Raw genomic sequence first — 22,477 nt, forward strand, 5'->3', positions numbered from 1 at the left:
TGGATTTCAACTCCCAAGCTACTGGCTGGAGAATTCTGGAAGTTTTACGTCTTAAAATGGCCAAGTTTGAAAAACAACTTTGTTTTCAACCCACCCAACTTGACGTCGACAAAGGTGGCCAATGTTCATGCGGTAAAAGGGAATCCGGAGTCTGCTGACGGAGATAAGAGGAGAAATCACAACATTTATGTCCTTGTGCCTGCTGACATGCACTCCTCCCGCCAACGCCTTGCATTTCAAATCATTTCAGCTGAGGATGATGGGCTTCGGCCTCCAAACTATTTATAGGCAGCTTTAGGTTGGGGAAAGCTTGCATTGAGTGCAGTGTTTCTTAAGCTTGGGCCCTTTAAGACGGGTGGACTTCAACTCCCAAAATTCTGGGGAATTCTGGGAATAATTCTGGGAGTTGAAGTCCACCCGTCTTAAAGGGCCCAAGCTTAAGAAAAACTAACGTGTTTCCTGGAAAATAAGACCCTGTCTTATATTTTTGTTGCCACCAAAAAAGGCACCAGGTCTTATTTTCGGGGGATGCCCTCCACTGACTAACCTCATTTGTGTGCGTCGCCCTCGGCCTCCTTTTCTCTGTCAGAGGCCTTCAGGAACCTTCTGTGCCCGGCAAGGCTCTCCAGAAGGCCTCTGCAGGGGATAATGGAACTCCAGATCCATCCAGAGTTTTCTTATCAGCTCCAGAGGCCTTCAGGAAAGTCTGGCCAGCCTTGCCGGCTGCAGAGGAAATGGGCCGGCAAGGCAGGGGTCGGGGTGAGTGAGGCCTGGCTACAACGGTCCAAAGGTAAGTCATAGGGCAGCTCCACCCCCTCATCCCCACCCTAGCTTAATTTTTACCCGTCCACTCTGGAGTGGGCAGGATCTTAATTAGGGCTTATTTGGGGGACAGGTCTTATATTGGGCGCATGTGGAAAAAAACAAGCTAGGTCTTACTTTCAGGGTAGGTCATATTTTCGGGTAAACAGGGTATTGTAGGCTGACTTACACGCACTTGTCCCCAAGAGAAATAAAGACAGCAGAAACCCTGTCTTTCACTCCCACCCATCTGCAGCCTAGATGAGACCCCCCCTTCTTTCCAGCTGCAAGTAGATGCAAAAAAATAAATAAAATAAAAATAAAAGTAGTGCATTCAGGATTTTAATGCACAGCTTAAAATGTCACTACTTCTCCTGCTGCCCAAGTCGGTCTTCTTTTTTTTAAACTTTGGTCTTCCTTAACAGCGGCGGTGGTAGCCGCTCCGGAGAGATGTCCCTCATCGTGTCCGTATTTGGGGGAGGGGGGTGCCGCCGGCGTCCTGCCTCCTCATTTGAAGACCTTGCCTTGGTTGAACGCTTTGCCAACGTGCTTGAACTCGCCTTCCCAAGCGAAATACTCCTTCACCAGCGTCTTGCACTCCTCGCTCTCCGGCTCCAGCTTCCGCCAGGTGTAGGATTCGTAATCTACCTGCCAGTCGGGACTCAGCTGAGGAAGAGATGGCGGGGGGTGAGGAAGGGGGCAGGAAGGGGCTGCATGTCTCACCGAGAACCCTTACAAAGGCAGAAGTGCAACATTGGGGGCTTGCTAACCACCCGATGCCAAGGAAGGCATTCAAGAGGTGCTGACATGCAAATAGAGGCAGTTTTGGACTTACAACCACAATGAAGCCCAAAATCTCTGCTAAGGAGGACAGTTAAGTGAGCCTTCCCTTCCTTTTATAACCCTCCTCGCCGGTTGTTAAGTGATTCACTGCTTAAATTTAATTGGAACGGTACACATGGGATAGGGCTGTGATGGCGAACCTGTGGCACGCAGAGCCACTTCTGCCGGCACGCGAGAGGTCACCCAGAAGAGCCCCACTGCGCACGCAGGCACCCCCCACCAGCCAGCTGACTGTCAGTATCTGCCGTGCATGCATGCACAGAGGCATGCAGGGGCTGGCGTGTGCATATGCAGGGGGTGGGGGAAGTGGCGCACAAATTGCATCATGGGTGCAGGCACACAAGCGCGAGCACACACGAGTGCCCTTTTGGCATGCAACGTGGGAAAGGTTAGCCATCCCTGGGATAGGGTCTCCTGCCTGAGCAGGGGGTTGGACTGGATGACCTTGAGGGCCCCTTCCAACTCTGTTAATTCTGTTCTTAAATAAACGAATCATGCAGTTGTTAAGCAAAGCTGGCTTCAGATAACAGATAATCAGAGTTGGAAGGGACCTTGTGGGTCATCTAGTCCAACCCCCCGCCCAAGCGGGAGACCCTACACCATTTCTGACAAATGGCAGTCCAATCTCTTCTTGAAAGTCTCAAGTGATGGCGCTCCCACAACTTCCGGGGGCAACTTCTGTTCTATTGGTTGATTGTTCTCCCTGTCAGAAAGTTTCTCCTTATTTCCAGGTTGAATCTCTCCTTGGATCAGTTTCCATCTATTGTTCCTTCTCTGGCCTTCAGGTGCCTTGGAGAATAGCTTGACCCCTTCCTCCTCTCTGTGGCAGCCCCTCAAATATTGGAAGATGCTCTCCTGTCTCCCCTGGTCCTTCTCTTCCCTAAACTAGCTATTCCTGCAGCCGTTCCATTGTATGTTTTAGCCTCCAGTCCCCTCATCATCCTGGTTGCTCTTCTCTGTACTTTTTCTAGAGTCTCCACTGACTTTGCTTGTTAGGTCACAAAAGGGGATCATGTGATCCCAGGACACACTGTGGCCATCGAGACAGTTGCCAAGCATCCAAATTTTGATCAGGCGACCATGGGGATGCTTGCAACGGTCATAAGTGTGAAAAACGGTCCTAAGCCGTTTCCCCCCCCCCCCAGCGCCGTTGAAATTTTGAACGGCCAGTAAGAGAATGGTGGTTAAGTCGAGAACTGTCTGTATTTGTCCCTGGTTAACGGCGGTGTTTGCTCACAGAGCATTACGGTTTGATCCTGGCTTAGAAGGCAGGAAGCCCAAGCCCAGGCCTCAGAAACCCTTGTGTCGTTTCGCTCGTGGCCCCAAAGGGGGATGGCAGAAGAGATGGAATGGCTTCCCCATTCCACCCTTAAGAGTAGCTGCAGGAGATCCCCTCTTTTCTGGGAGAGGCAGGAGAGAAAGGAACAAACGGGATTGTCATGATGTGCGGGAGGGAATGGATGCCCTGTGGGGTTGTGCAGGAATGCCTCTCTGTGGGACAGGTGACATCATTCCTCACACCTAACACACCCAGCCCCTCCCTACCAGCACAGATATTGGAAGAGAGGCTATCAAGGGCGGTTCATCCATCTGGTTAAGGGCCACAAATGTCTGATCTGCCTTTTAGGGAAAGCTTTGGCGGCCTCGGGAGCCCAGAAACTCTTTCTCCCTGTTTACGAGGTAGAAAAAGCTCTGGCAGTTGAGCTTATGTGGTGCAGTGGTTAGAGGGCAGTACTGCAGGCTACTTCTGCTGACTCCCGGCCACTTGCAATCGGGCAGATCAAATCTCACCAGGCTGACTCAGCCTTCCGTCCTTCCAAGGTGGGTAAAATGAGGAGCCAGATTGTTGGGGGCAAGAGGCTGACTCTGTAAACCGCTTAGAAAGAGCTGGAAAGGCACTGTGAAGCGGCATATAAATCTCAGTGACGTTGCTATTGCCCTCTAATCTGGGGGGGCCCCCAACCCCCCCCAACCCATTGGTCTCTGATGCCCTCTTGGGCTTGGTGGTTTTCTTGCAGACGTTTCAGGAATCAACTGGTCACCAGCCAGCACTGCCAACGTTACCTACTTTGGGTAAGAAAAGGTCTGCAAGAAAACCACCAAGCTCAGACAGCACCAAGGGCCCCACAGTCCTTTTATTCCTCCTCCTCCTCTCTCCTGCAACCCCTTTCTCTTCTAGCACTGAGGATGTTCCCTAGTTGGGTCATGAAACGTCTGCCGGAAAACAACCAAGCTCAGAGAGTACCAAGGACCTCCATAGTCCTCCTCCTCCTCCTCTTCTGTTTCTCCTCCACTCCGCAAACCCCACTTCCTTATATAGCACTGAGGATGTTCCCTAGTTGGGTCATGAAACGTCTGCCAGAAAACCGCCAAGCTCAAAGTGCACCAAGGGCCCCTTTCAACAGCCTCCCTCCTCCGCTGCGCTTTCCCTGGTTTCTCTCTCACGGGGCCCGTCCACAGCACCCCCCAGACTCACGGGGAAGGCGAGCTCCTGTCCGCGGAAGACCCAAACGCCGGAGATGCTGCTGTCGTTGTTGGCACCGAAGAGGATGACGGAAGCGAAGGCGTTCTTGCGCAGTTTGTCCAAACGTTGGAACATGCCTGGGGGAGAGAAGCAAAGAGGGTTGATGAAACCCTCGGTCCAAGCTTGTAAGCGTACTAAAAATAAAACTTGTGTGTGTGTGTGTGTGTGTGTGGGTGGGTGGGTGGGTGAGGGTGGTGGAGGAAAGGAGGAGAGCTTACCAGTGATAAGGTTGCAGCTCATGAATGTCTGGGCCAGCTCCTCCGGGAAGCGGTACTCCGCATACCAGATGGACCAACCGTCTTTGTCAAAGTGCTCCCAGAAGTGAGGCAGGGCCACCTTCAAGGTGTCTTCATTGGAATATTTCCGCTTAAATTCGTCCATGATAAAGGGACTGGGGGGAAAATAAACAAAGGAGGAAGGGAGGGGTCTCACTCAGTTGCAGCAGAGAGAAAAATAGGGGGGGTGAGGAGGAGGGAAAGGGCACAGCTGGATGTCCTCGCTTGCCTTTTGCTCTCCCCAGCTTCCAGAGGGAGAGCCTTCCAGACAGGTAGTTCTCTTGGCCTGGGGAGGGGGGAAGTGGGGGAGGAGGGCTTGGCCCCCTCTCTTGGGCAGCCAAGGGCCAATCTGGAGCATCATCTAGATCAGGGGTCTCCAACCTTGGCAACTTTAAGACTGGTGGACTTCGTCTTAAAGTGGCAAAGCTGGCTGAGGAATTCTGGGAGTTGAAGTCCACAAGTCTTAAAGGGGCAAAGGTTGGAGAACCCCTGATCTACATGGCTAAAATCCTTGATGCCAAACCATCATTGCGAGAGGATAACAGAATAGCAGAGTTGGGAGCGCCAGTGGTGCGCGCAGCGGGCTTCACCTGTCTGTTGTTCAGCGGGGCTTTTGTTAAATGGAGTTTTGCCCCCGTTTTAAAACTTTTCTCACCACAGCTGTGAATCCCTGGAGTGGGTAAATCAGTCACCCGGTTGTTAAGTGAATCTGGCTGCCCCACTGACTTTGCTTGTCAGAAAGTCGCAAAAGGGGGAATCACGTATTTAATATTACACATCTTAACAGCAGCGAAGATTATCTTTGCACAATACTGGAAAAACATGAAGATATACCCCGAGATGAAGATAGTCAAGAAGATACTAAATTGTGCAGAAATTGATAGACTGATGTTGAAAATTAAGCAGAAAGAGGATGTAGATTATCATCAAGCATGGAATCTATTTTATCAATGGTTGGAAAAAAAGGGTGGGGAGATGAAAAACGTAAATTTGTATTGTTGAGCAAACTATATACTCAGACAACACAATGTTTATTAAGCACTAAGAAATGTATTTATTAATAGAAAATCAATAAAAACAAAAACAAAAAACAAACAAAAAACAAGAGGATCATGTGACGCCGGGACACGGAGATCATCATAAATGGGTCAGTTGCCAAGTCTGAATTTTGATCATGTGACCACGGGGATGCTTGAAAAACAGTTGTGTCACTTTTTCTGCAGTGATGTTGTAACTCTAAACCCAGGGTTTTCAAACTTGGCAAGTTTAAAGGCTTCTGATCTATCACCCCCTTCTCTCTCTCTTTGTACCTATTTACCAATCAATCACCTATCACAAGGGTCTTCAAACTTGGCAAGCTTTAGGCTTGTGGACTTCAACTCCCAGAATTCCTGAGCTAACATGACTGGAGGAGGAGGAATTCTGGGAGTTGAAGTCCACAAGTCTTAAAGCGGTCAAGGTTGAAGACCCCCTGCTCTAAACGGTCACAAAATGAATGACTGTAAGTCGAGGACTACTTGTACTAAGAAAGAGTTGTAACCATCCCAGACCAGATCTGAGCAACATTCCATAGCTTTTTTTTTAAAGGCTCCTCCTTTCTTTTCTGCAAGCAATAAAATCAAGCCCTTTAGCAACAATTTCGTAACCTTTTTGAAAGAATGAGCTATTTTTTCTTCCCTTCAAGTCAGTTGACTGAGTTTGTCAATAACTATTTGTCTGCTTTATCTCAATTTACCATATTAGGCCTTGTGGGGGATTTTATTTTGGGATGACAAGCTGAATTGTCTGATGTGTTCCAATTGCCTTTTAAAAAACAGGCTTCTGCATGCAGTGGTCTCACAACCCCAATTGAGCCCCAAATTTATGTTGGAAAGAGAGAAATTTGTTAAGTCAGCTTTGCCCCATTTTATGACTTTGTGTTAAATTAGTAACACGATCATTAAGAGAATCTGGCTTCCCCACTGTTTGTCAGAGGGTGAGATAACAGATAATCAGAGTTGGAAGGGACCTTGTAGGACATCTAGTCCAACCCCCTGCCCAAGCAGGAGACCCTACTACACCATTTCTGACAAATGGCAGCCCAATCTCTTCTTGAAAGCTTCCAGGGATGAAACTCCCACAACTTCCGAATGCAACTTCTGTTCTATGGGTTGATTGTCCTGTCAGAAAATTCCTCCTTATTTCCAGGTTGAATCTCTCCTTGTTCAGTTTCCATCCATTGTTCCTTGTCTGGCCTTCGGGTGCAGCCCCTCAAATATTGGAAGACTGCTATCATGTCTCCCCTGGTCCTTCTCTTCCCTAGACTAGCCATTAGTAGTTCCTGCAACCGTTCTTCGAATGTTTGAGCCTCCAGTCTCCTAATCATCCTGGCTGCTTTTTGAAGGTTTTCTAGAGTCTCAACACCTCTAGCAAAAGGGGATCATGTCATAAATGTAAGTCAATTGTCAAGTGTTTGAATATGTCACACAACTGTGGGGATGCTGCAAAAGGGTGAAAAATGGTCGTAAGTCACTTTTTTCAGTTCCGTTTTAACTTCAAACGGTCACTAAGCCAACTGTTTTAAGTCAAGGATTGCCTGTAGATCAGAACACCTCTCCAGGATTGGCACAAGAGGCTCAATCTCTTCCAAAGTAGAGAAATCTTGCACCACTTGAGATGGTTTTTGCAACCGGGCTAATAAAGCCCCGGCAAGAGCTTACAGGGTTTGTCTGTAAACCAGCCATCTTACAGACTTGTAAGCCTGGCGGACTTCAACTCCCAGAATTCCCCAGCCAGGCTTAAAGTTGCCAAGGTTGGAGACCCCTGTTATACAGACTGCAAGGCCCATGATTTCCAAGCCACTGGAGAGGAGCAGGCTAGCAAAGCCACTCACTGACCAGCCCTTTTTGCAGCCGAGACTGAACACGGCCAGCTCACTTTTGACTCACTGCAGGATGAAACGGTTTATCCAGGAGGGAGAAATTGGGTGGGTGAAACTTAAATGAACAACAAATCGTCTTGTTAACTCTCAAGACTCTTTTTTTCTGCTCTATAATCAAGACAGTATATATATATATATATATTTGTTTTCTTAAGTTTTCACGGGTACTTACATGTATGGTATTCAGCTTTGTTTGGGTATTTTCCACGTCATTATAGTTGTGCTTTTAAAGTTGTAGCAGCGTTTCGGCAGAATCTCATCTGCCATCATCAGGCTTCTGTATTGGGTTCGTCTGTGAGTCAGAGTTTTACTGAAAGTCAAACAGAAACGACTGTGAAAGTCTGACTCACAGACAAACCCAATACAGAAGCCTGAGGATGGCAGATGAGATTCTGCCGAAACGTTGCTACAACTTTAAAAGCACAACTATAATGACGTGGGAAAATACCCGAACAAAGCTGAATACCATACATGTAAGTACTCGTGAAAACTTAACAAATATATATATATATTGCAGTCCTTTTGTATAAAGTTGACACTTTTGGATGCTAGTTGCTAGATAGATAACCTGATTGTTTTTTTCTCTGTACACCGTAGCACGCATTAAAATGAAACTCCGATATATGTATGTGTATGTGTTGTTTGTGTGTGTATTGCATTACATATGGTGCTATGTTATATTATTATTACTAGAGAAGGTAAACATGGTTGGTGGCTGAGTTTTCTTTCCTTTCATGAGGGCATTCATTTTAATGTGTGCCATTGTGTAGAGAAAATGACAATAAAGTTTACCTATCTATTTGTCTATCTCTACCATCTATTTGTCCATCATCTACCTATCATCTGCCTACCTCATTCATTCCTCTCATCTACCTCTCTCTCATTTACCTATAATCCATCCATCACTCTCATATACCTATCATGTCTGTCTGTCTGTCTCTATCTGTCAATCATCTACCTACCCATCATCCATCTATCATCTCTCTCCCCCTCCTTTCTCTTTCTCTCCCTATCTTTCTCTCTTCCTTTCTCTCCCTATCTTTCTCTCCCTCCCCTTCTATCTTTCTCTCCCCTCATTTCTCCCCCTATCTTCTTCTTTCCCCACTTCTCTTTCTCTCTCTCTCTCTCTCTCTCTCTCTCTCTCTCTCTCTCTCTCTCTCGTATCTTTTTCTATCTTCTGCCCAGTAGAGAAGTTGGGGGTGGGGTGGAGTGGGGGGAAGAAGAGGCCAGAGGGAGGTTCCTTGCCCGAAAACAAGTCAGCCACTGTGTTGAACTGATCCTGGATCACAGGACAGCTAGCTGGGAGCAACAGCTGAAAGGCCAGGCGGCCAGAATAAATGAAACGCGGCACCTCGAGGTCAGCGTTGTGCAGAGAAGGCCTCTTCCTCCCCCCTCCAAGAATCTGCTCCCTGGCCCCCTTGTCTTCCTCCAGGGAGGGGGAAGGACCTCTCCAGTTGCAAGCAGCAGCTGACAGTCTCCTACAGGCAGGGACAAACTTTGCTGGGGCAGGAGGGGGCCTCTCCCCACCCAGCAGCCCCTCCCTTCCAGAGGGAGGCAGCCCAACCTGGCCCTCTGCCACCTCCAAGCCCGACAAACAAGATCCACCCCCCCCCTTCTGCCTCCCTGGCTCAGCCAGGCTGGAAGGAAGCCCAAAAAGCAACCGGCTGGCCAGCGTGGGGCTCTACCGCCACCGTGTGGCTCATCCTGGGCAGCCCAGAATTTCTCTTTGGCACAGCCAGAAAAAGGAGCCAAGGAACAGCTGTGTGTGTGTGTGTGTGTGTGTGTGTCTTTTGTGAGTCTCTCTCTTACCGGCCTGTGCGGCTGAGGTTAGGGCAAAGGGGTAGCAACCAGGCCACAAAGCCCATTTACTGAAGTGCCACGCTCCCAGGGCCACATTTAAATTCAAAACCAGTGTTTCTGATTGTAAGATAACACAGGGGTCCTCAACCTTGTCAGCTTTAAGACTTGTGGACTTCAATTCCCAGAATTCCTCCTCCTCCTCCAGTCAGGTTAGCTCAGGAATTCTGGGAGTTGAAGTCCACAAGTCTTAAACTTGCCACGGTTGAAGACCCTTGATGTATTAGCCTCATGCTAAATAACTAAGCTCCATTTCATGCGGAATAAACTAAATCATTACTGTATCTTAAAACCTCTTTTTAGATAGATTTTTACTCCAAAAGCATTTTATTAAAATACATTTGAAAGAAATAAAAATATGATTTAAATAAAAAAAAATCCAGCCTGGGCTGTTGTGTTTGTAAGGGCTACCTGTGACACACCACACCTCTTCTGCCTCAACTTTTTCATTGTCCCTTTGAAGGGTGGATTTGAATGTGGCTTATCCCTATATATTTAGGGTTTATTTGGATTTATCTCTTTTTGTGTCTACTAAATGCAGGAAGCGCTGAGTGTACCCTGCAGACAATAGCACGAAAGATCATTTGCCCTCAACGGTGAGACACACAAATATCCTTTTCCTCTTTCATTGGGACTCTCAAAACATCTAAAACAAATTTCCAAAACTAAATTATTGTTTTTTTTCAGAAGGAGCACTTCCTTAACTTACAAGAATTTGTTTAGGGACTTTTCGAAGTTGCAACAGCACTGAAAAAAGGGAGTTATGACCATTTTTCACACTTACAGATAATCAGAGTTGGAAGCGACCTTATAGGTCATCTAGTCCAACCCCCCGCCCAAGCGAGAGATCCTACACCATTTCTGACAGAGGGCAGACCAATCTCTTCTTGGAAGTCTCAAGTGATGGCGCTCCCACAACTTCTGAGGGCAATTTCTGTTCCATGGGTTGATTGTTCTCCCTGTCAGAAAGTTTCTCCTTATTTCCAGGTTTAATCTCTCCTTGATCAGTTTCCATCCATTCTTGTCTGGCCTTCAGGTGTTTTGGAGAATAAATTGACCCTCCTCCTCTCTGTGGCAGCCCCTCAGATATTGGAAGGCTGCTATCCTGTCCCCACTGGTCCTTCTCTTCCCTAGACTAGCTATTCCTGCAGCCGTTTCATTGTATGTTTTAGCCTCCAGTCCCCTCATCATCCTGGTTGCTCTTCTCTGCACTTTTTCTAGTCTCAAATGTCTTTTTTATACTGTGGTGACCAAAACTGGATGCAGTACTCTAGGTGTGGCCTTACTAAGGCTTTATAGAGTGGTATTAGTACCTCCCTTGATCTTGATTGCATCCCTCTATTAATACAATTTAGGATTGCACAATGGCTTTTTTGGCGGCTGCTGCACATTGCTGACTCCTATTTAGCTGGTTGTCCACTAAGACTCCAAGATCCCTCTCACAGCTACTGCTATTGAGCCTCGTTTCACCCAGTCTATATGTGTCCTTTGGTTTTTTTTTTGGTTACGACCATTGCATCATCCCCGTGATCAAAATTCAGAAGCCTGGCAAGAGATTCATACTTACGACGGTTAGAGTGTCCCAGAGGGTTACCGTTGGCAGCTTTCTGACAAGCAAAGTCAATGGGCGAGCCAGATTCACTTACTGACTTCACAACTGGCCTGATTCACTTAACAACCGGGTTGCTAACTTAATAGCTGCCGTGATTTGCAGGAAGAATCGTGGCAAGGAAGGTCATAACATGGGCCAAAACTCACTTAACAACGGTCTCCCTTAGCAACAGAAGTTTGGGGCTCAATGGTGGATTGCCTGTATAATCTTTTGTTCATTGACTGTTCAAAGTTACAATACTGAAAAAAGTGACTCATGACTTATGTTTTTTACGCTTACCACCTTTGCAGCACGTGATCAAAATCTGGCCACTGGCATGTATTGGTGGCAGCTGCATTGTCCCAGGGTCACATGATCCCACTTGGCAAACTCCTGACTGGCAAAATCAGCGGGGGAACGCGAATCACTTAACAACCGTGCTAGTAACTTTGTAACTGCAGCGATTCACTTAACGGCTGTGGCCAGAAAGGTCATAAAAACTGACTTGTTTAGCAATGGAAACTTTGGGGTCAGTGGTGGTTCGTGAGTCGAGGACTGTCTGTAAATACGGAATTGTGTAAGAAAAAAAAAGGGGGGAATTTCCTAGATTGGACATATGGTGAGATATGCCTAAAATTATGATGATGGAACTATTTTTTCCCCAAATCCACTCCTGACTTCCTGGTTGCTTCCACATTTGACTGAAGAGCGCTGTGGGGTATTCTCCAGGTTGTCCTGAACCCCCCAAATGGGAGTCACCCCATTCTTTCCGGACGCTGCAGCGCCCCTCCTCCAACCCACTGGGTGGGGGGGGAGGGGGGAGGGGGCGTCCCTTACCTTTTGGCGAGATGAGCAAAAGGATCTTTGGATTTGGGCTCGGCTGCCAAGGCCTGCTCACACTCGTCTAACTCCTCTTCCGGCTCCGGCTTCATCTCTTTCTTCTCCGCTTTCTTCTCCTCCTTCGGCGTTTTCTCCTTCTTGGAGGATTCCTTCTTAGGTTGGTTCTCTGCAAACTTCTTGGCTGCAAAGCCGCAAGGAGGAAAAAGGAAAAGGATTCAGGGTTTCGGTGCCGAATTGTCCATTTCTGGCCTCTTGGAGCACTAAAGCAGCATTTCCCAACCTTGGCCCTTTTGAGACGGGTGGACTTCAACTCCCAAGATAAAATAACAGATTAACAGAGTTGGGAGGGACCTCGGAGGTCATCTAGTCCAACCCCCCACCCAAGCAGGTGACCCTACACCATTTCTGACAGACGGCAGTCCAGTCTCTTTTTGAAAGCTTCCAGGGATGAAACTCCCACAACTTCCGAATGCAACTTCTGTTCTACGGGTTGATTGTCCTGTCAGAAAATTCCTCCTTATTTCCAGGTTGAATCTCTCCTTGTTCAGTGACCATCCATTGTTCCTTGCCTGGCCTTCGGGTGGCTTTAGAAAAGAGCTTGACCCCTTCCTCCTCCTCTCTGGGGCAGCCCCTCAAATATTGGAAGACTGTTTTCCTGTCTCCCCTGGTCCTTCTCTTTACTGGTTCATCGTATGTTTCAGCCTCCAGTCCCCTCATCATCCTGCTTGCTCTTCTCTGCACTCTTTCTAGCGTCTCAATATCTTTGTTATAGTGTGGTGACCAAAACTGGATGCAGGACTCTAGGTGTGGCCTTACTAAGAAACCCCAACCTTTTCAGGAGTGGATTGTCATTGCTTCCTTTCTGGGGCTAAGAGATGGATTAGCCCTACCCAGGCTTTGTGCCTAAGGCAGCACTAGAATTCCATTCAAATTTTCTGGGTTCCTAGCTTGCCTGTCTTAAGCTACAACCACAAACTGGCTACTATACTGATATATATATATATATCTATATGTCTATTATATAGCTATATCTATCTATCTATCTATCTATCTATCTATCTATCTATCTATCTATCTATCTATCTATCTATCTATCAATCTATCTATCTATCTATCTATCAATCTATCTATCTATCTATCTATCTATCTATCTATCTATCTATCTATCTATCTATCTATCTATCTATCTATCTATCTCTATCTATCTCTATCTATCTATCTATCTATCTATCTATCTATCTATCTATCTATCTATCATCTATCATCTATCTATCTATCTATCTATCTATCTATCTATCTATCTATCACTATCTATCCATCCATCTATCTATTTTAGAAATCTCATACAGACCTCCCCCACTGCTTAAGCATGGAGCTTTAATAAACCCACATCTTTTTGTTATCATACTGCTGTATCCTTGAGATCTTTTTTATTGTTTATTTTATTGTTCTATTATTTAATTTCTGTTCTGCTTATACTCTTTTCACTCCTTCCTTTTTATTGCTGTTAAGATGCCCACAGCAGCCCCACAATGAGATAGGCAGCAAATAAATTTACCAAAATAAATAAATGTCATCTGCCAACGTTCATTCAAGTAGCTTAATTCACAAGATCTCCAAGGGAAGGAAAAGACTTCTAGATATGAAACATCATCTTCACCAACTAAGCCATGGAGTGGGGGTATTTAATCATGGAGCTGAATTTGCAGAAAAAAGCAGGCAACGTTTTCAAAAACAGGGTGGCGGGGCTCGAGACGTGCTACAGGTCGAACCATATAAAGTGCCCTTCAGAAAAGGCTTAAAAGGCCCCCAATTTTGGAACCAGCCCACTCTCCAGCAAACAGTGAACATGAAATACGACCCCTTTTCTACTTCGTGTTCTAATTTTAGTCCCGGAAGTTGCAGAGCCAAAGACAGACAGGGACAGTAAAATGCACACTATTTCTTCCACAGGCTAAGCAGGTAACAGATTAACAGAGTTGGAAGAGACCCTGTAGGTCATCTAGACCAACCCCCTGCCCAAGCAGGAGACTCCACACCATTTCTGACAAAGGGCAGTCCAATCTCTTCTCACTTCTATTTTCCTAAGATTGGCGGGCTTTCGATACAGGTAGTCCTCGACTTACGATCACAACTGAGCTCAAAATTTCCATTGCTAAGTGAGATGTTCGTTAGCTGAGCTTTGCCCCATTTTACAACCTTTTCTTGCCAGTCGTTAAGTGAATCATTAATGGCAGTTAAGTTACTAACACGGTTGTTAAGTGAACCTGGCTTCCCTGTTGACTTTGTCAAAAGATTGCAAAAGAATGACCACATGATCCGGAACACTGCAACTGTCATAAATACGAGTCAGTTGCCAAGCACCTGAATTTTGATCACATGACCCTGGGAATGCTACAGTGGCCGTTAAGGGCAAAAAACAGCCCTAAGTCACGTTTTTTCAGTGCCGTTGTAACCCTGAACACTCATAGTCACTAAATGAACTGTTGTTATGTTGAGAACTACTTTTAAAGGAGGGGTCCCCAACTCCTGGAGCCCATTTGGAGTTGGCAGGCATGCGCACTTGCAACTCTTATTTGCGCAAGCAGTGGGCACCCTCTCACGGGTGAAGCTCCATGTCAACTCATAAAACAGTCCTATGCCTGTTTTAGTGGTTGCCATAAAAAAAGGGGGAAGGAAATCTGGAAGAGCTGTGCAGCAGTTTGGAAGCGGAAGTACAATCCAACTCTTCTCTTTAAAAGGCTGTAACTAAACTACCAGAGCTTTTGCCCTGAATATATTTAATTGGAGAACATGATTGATGATACCCAGCCCATGAAGGTGCTTAATTGGAGAATCTGGTTTATGAGACACCCAGGGGAGAAGGGGGGAAACAGGGTCACAATGGACTGTAAATTAGGTATGCCAGAGTTGGCTTCATACAGAGCAGGGCCAGTAGGTCGCCTCTAATGAATCCTTTGAAGTTTTTTGAAGTTTGGGTCAAGAATCATTACTTAATTAGGGCAGCTGCTGGAATCCTGATACTAGGAGACCTACGAAGTCCCTTCTAAGGCTTCGCTTCGCTTCTATTCCTTCCTCTGTTCTATTCTATTCTATTCTATTCTATTCTATTCTATTCTATTTCCTCTCTCTCCCCACCACCCCACCCCACCGGCCGGTCCTCAAAGTATGAAAAGTTGGGGACTACTGCTATGAAGGATGAAAAATCAGTTCTGTGTAATGGATTTGTATGAGTAGAATAGGATTTCCTGCTTGAGCAGGGGGCTGGACTAGAAGACCTCCAAGGTCCCTTCCAGCTCTATTCTATTCTATATTCTATTCTAGCTCTCTTTTTGTGTTTTCGTGTTTGTCACTAAGAAAAAACATGGAATTAATGGGAAGAGATTAAGCTACGCTAAGTCCAGGAGTGATGTAAGCTGCTCGTGACGCATCCCGCCTCCCATTTTCCAAGACAGAAGGGCCGTTTAAGAGAGAATCGGGGGGGTGTTAAATTTCCTGACCGTCAAACTGTGCCATCTTCTCACACAGCTTCAAGTCCCCCAGGATGGCCTTGAACTGGGGCTGGTTTACGCAGGTCACAAACCAACGGTTCACATTTTCATACGGCTGGCGGAAGGGGGGGCTCCAGCACCTGGAAAAAAGGTGGGAAAAATTTCAGTTCAAGCGACACACAATCTGTTTCTTTCAATGTGGACGAGACCAGAGGTCCCCAAACTTGGCCACTTTAAGCCTTGTGGACTTCAACTCCCAGAATTCTCCAGCCAGCTATGCTGAAGTCCACAAGTCTTAAAAGTTGCCAAGTTTGGGGACCTCTGGACTAGACAAAAGGGAAAAACTAGGCATTATGAACCCGTCACATAACTTTTGATTTCTGGTTGTCGTCAATTTACGACAGGGATCGAGCCCAGAATTATGATCCTAAATCATGTCAGTCGTTAAGAGGGTCACCATGCAATCCTCTCTCTCACTCATTCACACAAACTTATACCAATTTTGCAAGCGTAAAGCAAACGTGGCAGTTGTAAAGAGAATCCTGAGGTCTTAAGATCTGCAATGGATTTGTTGCAGGAAGCTTAACGGTTTCTGATTTAAAGAAAAAGCCCATTACCCAGAAAAAGAAAAAGCCCAGGATGAGATGGATCTTGAGAATGTTTTGAACTTTCTTAAGGCAGCAGGAGCTATAAAACTCTTCCAAAGAGTGGGGAGAGGAACCAATGATCCTCTGGGCAATGATATTAAACCTCTGGAGGGCTGTCCTATCTGCCCCTGTGCAATTGGCAAACCCTGCAGAGGTGCAGTAAGTTAAGATACTCTCTATGGTGCGGTGGTAGAAAGTCACAAGTAGTTTTCCATTCAGTTGTTTGATACAACTGATTTAAGGCAGGCCCTGCCTATCGCCCAGAAGATCTAACAAGCCTCTTGTCCTCAGAGGCCAATTCCTCACAGGGGAGAAAATGCCTTTTCCGGCTCTTTTTCGTCCAACATTCCTAGGCTCCTCAGCAGGCCTCTTCTCCCACCCCACCCACCAGGACCTCCTCAGCCACCTACAGAGACTCACCTGCTTGTAAAGCCAGAGCAGAGTGCAGACCACTGTGATGTCTGCCAGCGTGATACGCTCCCCAACCAAAAACGTGCGGGTCTTCAGGTGAGAATCAAGCAGGCTCAAGATCCGTTTCACTTCCTCCTTGGCATACTCCGTAGCCTGCAGAGGGATCAAAAAAAAAATGTAGGTGGACAGCCTAAGGATTTAGGGGGGATGGGAGGCAAAGGAGAAATCCAGAGGCACACAGCCCAGAGGCTGTCAAAAGCCAGAAACGAAGTCAGTTGAATAGATTGAAACAGCACAAAAATATAATGAACTTCCGTTTTCAAGTACAGGAGGTCTTCGAGTCACGACAAGCAAGCACACTTCTGTTGCTAACTGGAGACAGTTGTTAAGTGAGTTTTGCCCCGTTTTACACAATTGCCACAATTGTTAAGGGAATCTGCACTCCCCAATGACTTTGCTTGCAAAAAGGGGATTGTGTGAGCTCCGAGGGGGAAGAGGGAATGGAGATGGCAGAGAGAGACGGAGGCGGAGCCCGGGCCATCCATCCGCCCTCAGATGGAGAGTCAACAGCCCCCCCAGGTCTGGAGATGGCTGATGAGGAAGAGAAGGAACAGCTGGGCCCAGTGCCTGACGCACAGAAGGCAGAGGAGAGGAGTGGAAATCTGTGGGCCGGTCCTTGGGACAGAAGAGCCACCACTGTTAGCGAAGCCCCACCCAGGCTCTGGGGATCAAAGGCAGGGGGGGCAGAAATGAATAGGTGTGGCAGACAACGATTCATCTCCCTGCCGGATGGATTTGTTAGCCGGCGTTGAGAGAGAAACTTTTTGCCAGGGCTACCAGAGCTCCTAATAAATGCCTTTTTTGAGTTCCCGTCTGGGGGTTTGTCGTGTTTGGGGAGCTGGGTCAGAACAATAAGGCATCTCTCCAAGCAAAGAGATTTCTGCTCCCTTCTAGCTTTTTAGATGGCTGGGAAATCTCTTTTTCTCTAAAACCGGAGTGCTCCTTACCTGCTTGTTATATTGCATGATGCCAAGTGTGGGGAAGACCCAGGTACTGGCTGGGGGCACAATGTCGCTGTCAGCAAAGCTTACCCACTGAAGGACCTGGGAAGCTGCCTCTTGAGTTGTGCCTCGTAGCTCCTCGTTGCTGACTGAGAGAGGAAGGAAAACCAGCCAGTTAGAGAACCAATGATCAAAAATAATAGAGGTAATCCTTGACTTACAGCCAAAATTGAGCCCAAAATTTATGTTGCTAAGTGAGAAACGTGTGAGTTTTGCCCCCATTTTATCACCTTCCTTGCCAGAGTTGTTAAAGGAATCACCCAGGTTATTAAGCGAGGAACCCAATCAGGGGTGGGATGCAAACTTTTTAACTACCGGTTCTGTGGGCGTGGCTAGGTGGGCATGTAACTGGGTGGGCCGGGGTTGTTGGTTTTTTTGCCTCCTGGGCGAAGCAGTACAACAGCAGGGGGAGGGGGAATCAGCTGGGCCATGTGATTTAGATTAGCTAGAAAGCAAGAAATCCAACGATTTCCTGCTTTCTAGCTAATCTAAATCCCGCCGCCCAGCTGATCTTCGGAAAACAGCTGATTGGTGGGGGAAAAAGAAAAAGGAAATACCTTGATCTTCGGAACAAACTGCTCCCAGCTGATCTTCGGAGCTATGGGTTCACCCGAACCGGTAGAATCCCACCCCTGAACACAATTGTGAAGTGAATCTGGTTTCCCCGTTGACTTGGCTGGTCAGAAGGTTGCAAAAGGGGATAAAATGACCCTGGGACACTGCAACTGTCATTTGAGTCAGCTGAGGAACATCCAAATGTAAGTCACAGACGCTGCAATGGTCATACGCGTTAAAAATGGTTGTAAAGTCCCTTTTTTCAGTGTGAATGTTACTAAGTGAACTGTTGTAAGTAGAGGACTACCTTACAGTGGCAACTTTAGTTTTAAGGCAGTTTCCTGTAAACCTGACCCAACACGGAATCCCCAAGATTTTGGATGAAAAACGGACAAGCGCATAGATTTACCGTAGTGTGCGATGGCATTGCTCTCGAATATGCAAAATCCATCTTCTCCTTCGAAGGCCGGAACCTACAGGGGGGGCAGAAAAAGAGCCTCTCTGAGAAGACAGACGGAGAGCTCTCCTCCAAAGAGGTCAGTGGGCAGCCCCGTTTCTCAGCCTCAAGAATTTTAAGGCTCTTAGGACTTCAACTCCCAGAATTCCCCTTAAACAGTTGGCTGAGATTCAGAAAGGTCGATTTAAACTATGACAAGATGCCTGTTCTTACAAATCTCTAGAGATGGATAACCTGCAACCCAATAGGTACTGTACAGTTGTGCAGATCTTATTATCATAAAGGTTTTTATGGTATTTAAACAAAATCTAGGGAGCTATGACTTAATTTCCCACCATCCTCAGGAAGCAATAATGCTGAAAGGAAACAGCTATTGTTGTAAATCTGGAGGAACGTTTCTCAACCGTGGCAATGTTAAGATGAGGTGACTTCAATTCCCAGAAACCCCCAGCCATATCTAGCTGGGGAATTCTGGGCAATGAAGTCCATGTATCCTCAAGCCGTCAAGGTTGAGAAATACTGGAGAATGCAGAATTGACTCATCAAAACCAACAGAAAAATATCAAAGCTGCACTCACTCACTTATGTAAGTGGAGGAATACCCCAAAAAGGAACCTCTGGCTTGTTCTGAAGATGCACAAAGTCCGCTGGATACAGGGATCATCCCATCTCACATAGTGTCAGGCTGCTCCTGGTCCTGCCTTTTTTTTTTTTTTGGACCAAGCCCCAGGCAGTTTGGTCTAGTGGTTAAAGTGCCAGGGTAGAAAGCAGGAGACTTGGATTCAAATGCCACCTTATCCAGGAAAGCCAATCACTCTCTCAGCCCAACCTATCTCGTAAGATAGGTTATTGTGGGGAAAATAGGAGTAGAAAGGTGTGACAGACATGTTTGCCACCTTGAGTTATTTGTAAAACTAGCTCTATAGCGGTGCTTCGCTGGTCGGGCTTAGTTTTTGGGGAGGTAAATAAGGGAGAAGAAAAATTCTGCCCCTGCCTACCAGCATCCATTCATCTGGCTAGCATCCTGTCAAGTGTGTGTGAGTTGAGGGCTGTTTGGAAATTGAAAGAGTATTTGCTGTGTGAGCAAGGAGACAGCAAGGAGCCTGGGTGTGGCTTATTAAAGCTGCTTGGTGTTCTGAAACTGAAACTCCTCTCCTCTGCTTGTGTTTTGCATTTGGAGCAGATTTCTTTTAAGGTGGGAGAGGGAGTAGAACTCCTTAGCATCAGAGCGTGTTAATAATGATAATATAGGAAATCCTCTAAATGCTCTGATGGACATTTCGAAAAATCCTTTCTTAGTGAGCCCGTAGAAGCCAAGAGGAACCTACATGCCAAATTTCAAGTTTGTAGGCGTTACGGTTCTGGAGATTTTGTGATGATGCCTGAGTGGCATTTCACTTTTATATATATAGAAAGAAGAAGATAAAGGTGGGATACAAAGGAATGAATGAATGAATGAATGTTCACAGCTCTAGCTAACTAGTCGCCTGGAAACTAGCAAGAATCAAAATCACCCAGTAAGACTGCAGACATCTTCTATTCTCCATTCTCCAAAAAAATAAAAAAAATCCCAGAGCTGGAACTCCATGGCATAACTTGAGTTAGACAAGGAAAAAAAATGGTGCTGCTCACCTTTCCAACTGGGAATTTTTTCAGAAACTCAGGAGTCTTGTTGGTCTGCCCGAAGTGGAACTGGGGCGGCGTGGAGAGGACTTTGATCTTGGCCCCGCTGTACTGAGCAGCAATGAGGGCCTTGAATGCCCGCCAGTTCTCAGGGTAAGTGTAGAGAGTCTGCAAGGGGGAGCAAGCAGCGACGGGTTAAGGGGTACACCCTGAGAAGCGAAGCCATGACTTAATCATATGCGCTAGACAGCCTTTTCCGAGCATTAACATCCATTTCCAGCCAAACGCTGTAAGCCGAGCTCTGTGCATTGATTTGTTCAATGGGTAGGTTCAAACTCTTGGCAGGTGACTCTGCAGTTGTGGTGGCTAGAGGACTTTGCTACTGCAAAGCAGACTGGGCACCACCACAATGCCACATCAGCAGGAGGCCCATTTATTTATGGGATTTATATTGCCCAAGGTGGCTTACGGAATATAAAACATCATTTAAAAACAATAACACTAATAAAAAAGGATCCAATAAATTTAATGTAATATTGATCCATAATCTCCTAAATTCTCCATTGGCCTGAGAGCTACACGCTCCCTTCTCCAGAACCACACCCACCATCTAGCAGGCCCTTCTCTTCCTTGCTCTAGAACCCCTTAAAATGCCCAGGAATCTTCACTTGGGACCACACAATCGTGCCTTGATATTCTGCCTGGAAAGATCTACCTAAACATTTCTGAGTGCAAATATAGGGCCACCTTCCCACACCACTACCTCCTCATCTCAGAATATAAGACAACAGCAGATTTGGAAGGGGAGGTCTTCAATACAGTCCAACCCCACACCCAAGCAGGAGAACCTGTACCATTCTGGACAAATGGCTGTCCAGTCTCTTCTTAAAAACCTCCAGTGATGGAGCACTACAACTTTTCGCACTGTCAGGAAATTTCTCCTTAATTCTAGGTTGCTTCTCTCCTTCCTAAGCTTCTCTCCACTGCTCCATCTCCTGCTCTTGGGAGTCTCCTAAAATCAAGAGCTTCCACTCCAAAGCCTGGCTCTCCAAGCCAACTTGGGTGCAAATCCAAGGCCATCACACCCTCATACACCTCATCTCACCTTCTGCTCAAGAGCATGGCCCACCCAAGAAAATATATTAGGTACAATTGTTAGCACAAGACATATGTACCCAGTCCACATACTGTATGAATGAAAGATGGAATTACTGTAAATATTAAAAAATAAAAAATTTGCATGGCCCACCGGAGCCCACCATCCTAAAATCCAGCAAATTCTCAACATATGAAAACATCTCCACTGGAAGACAAGAAAACCAGTGTTGGATCCAGCCACTGGCATCTATCTCAAGTTGCTGCCAAAGCATCCAGATGCCAAATTCAGAGATGCTACAACCCATCATCCTTGCCCATTCACTTCTGGGATGGCCCAAAGGCTAGGAAACCGCCGCCCATTCCTGATCTTCGTCCCCAGGTGCCAGAGAGACAAGTGCCTCTTCCACCCCACAAAAGGGGTCTCTCCAAGCCCCATGTGGCTTGATTTGGGTGTCTTTCCTCTGAAGCTAATTCAAGACGTCAAAATGCTGGTTTGCCTTCCTCCCACGTGGCACAGCAAAAGTTACTCAACCCCATCCACACAAAACACACTAAACCCGTGTTTCATAACCTGGTCGACTTGTAAGAGGGGCGGACTTCAACTCCCAGAGTTCCCCAGCCAGTATATAGCATGGCTACGCATAGGGCACAGCTGGCTGGGGAACTCTGGGAGTTGAAGTTGACTCTTCAAAGTCGACCATGTTGAGAAACTCCGTCCTAGACAGCTCGGATTACCGCTCCTATATGGCATGGCATTTAGGCCGGGGCGTATGGGAGTTGTAGTCTTGGCCGTTCGGGTCCCTTTAAACCCCTCACGCGCGTGGCAAGGGAAGAGAGGAGCAGCCTGACACTCCCCCTTTCGGGTTCTGCCCTCCCGCTTGGCCTCCTCCATCCCTGGCGAGACTCCCCGTTGCAAGGCCCTCCTTCGTCCCTTCCCAGCCCCGGACTCCGGGGCCGCCCTAGCCCTCCCGGTAGCCGGATGCAGGCGGATCAACTCTAGGCCTCGACGGGAACCGCAAGCTCACCCCGGCCACCGCCATCTTAGCGAGGAGAGGAAAAGGAGGAGCGTCGCCCAAAACGGCCGTAAAGCAAGTAGGGAGGAGGAGGAGAAAGCCGAAGGCGATGAAGCTGTTACGTCACTGTTGAGAGGCGGAGCTCTGCAGTGACGGGAGGGCGGGGGAGCGCGAGAGCATAGAGACTTAAAAAAAGAGAGAGATTCTCTCTCCTAGAAGGTCAGTTTCTGCTTTCCTTGGTTTAAAGTAGAGCCTTCAAACTTGGCAACTTGGCAAGATTTGTGGACTTTCAGAATTCCCCAGCAAGCCAGGGGAAATTCTGGGAATCGAAGTCCACAAGTCGTGAAGGTGCAACTTTGGAGACGCCTAAATTTAAACATTGGCTTAAACCAGAAGTCTTCAAACTTGACAGGTTTAAGACTTGTGGACTCCAACTCCCAGAATTCCTCCTTCTCCAGTCTTGTTAGTTC

General features: G+C 46.9%; 1 protein-coding gene and 1 long non-coding RNA gene across 2 annotated transcripts in view; one reads left to right on the top strand and one right to left on the bottom strand.

Annotated features, from left to right (window-relative positions):
* Positions 1-22,477, top strand: part of LOC148129502 (uncharacterized) — a 157,534-nt gene that overhangs the window by 52,779 nt on the left and 82,278 nt on the right. The window lies entirely within an intron of this gene.
* Positions 1,128-22,054, bottom strand: EEF1G (eukaryotic translation elongation factor 1 gamma). The gene is made up of 10 exons (XM_087943478.1): positions 22,020-22,054; positions 19,906-20,064; positions 18,226-18,289; positions 17,208-17,350; positions 16,196-16,353; positions 15,152-15,273; positions 11,649-11,832; positions 4,387-4,559; positions 4,121-4,245; positions 1,128-1,467 (listed from the first exon to the last, which is right to left on the bottom strand). The coding sequence occupies exons 1-10, from the start codon at positions 22,032-22,034 to the stop codon at positions 1,309-1,311; spliced, it is 1,302 nt and encodes a 433-aa protein (XP_087799604.1). The 5' UTR covers positions 22,035-22,054; the 3' UTR covers positions 1,128-1,308.

The sequence above is a fragment of the Notechis scutatus genome, chromosome 14, assembly GCF_049901735.1.
Source record: "Notechis scutatus isolate UNSWTSFEM ecotype Mainland chromosome 14, rNotScu1.2, whole genome shotgun sequence".
NCBI lineage: Eukaryota > Metazoa > Chordata > Lepidosauria > Squamata > Elapidae > Notechis > Notechis scutatus.

What these genes read in the sequence shown, in the direction of transcription:
- EEF1G (XM_087943478.1), bottom strand. An exon ending in CAATGCCATCGCACACTACG is followed by an intron (nt 17,351 to 18,225) that starts GTAAATCTATGC and finishes TTCCTCTCTCAG; the next exon opens with TCAGCAACGAGGAGCTACGA. An exon ending in AAGCAGGTGAGTCTCTGTAG is followed by an intron (nt 15,274 to 16,195) that starts GTGGCTGAGGAG and finishes CAGGTGCTGGAG; the next exon opens with CCCCCCCTTCCGCCAGCCGT.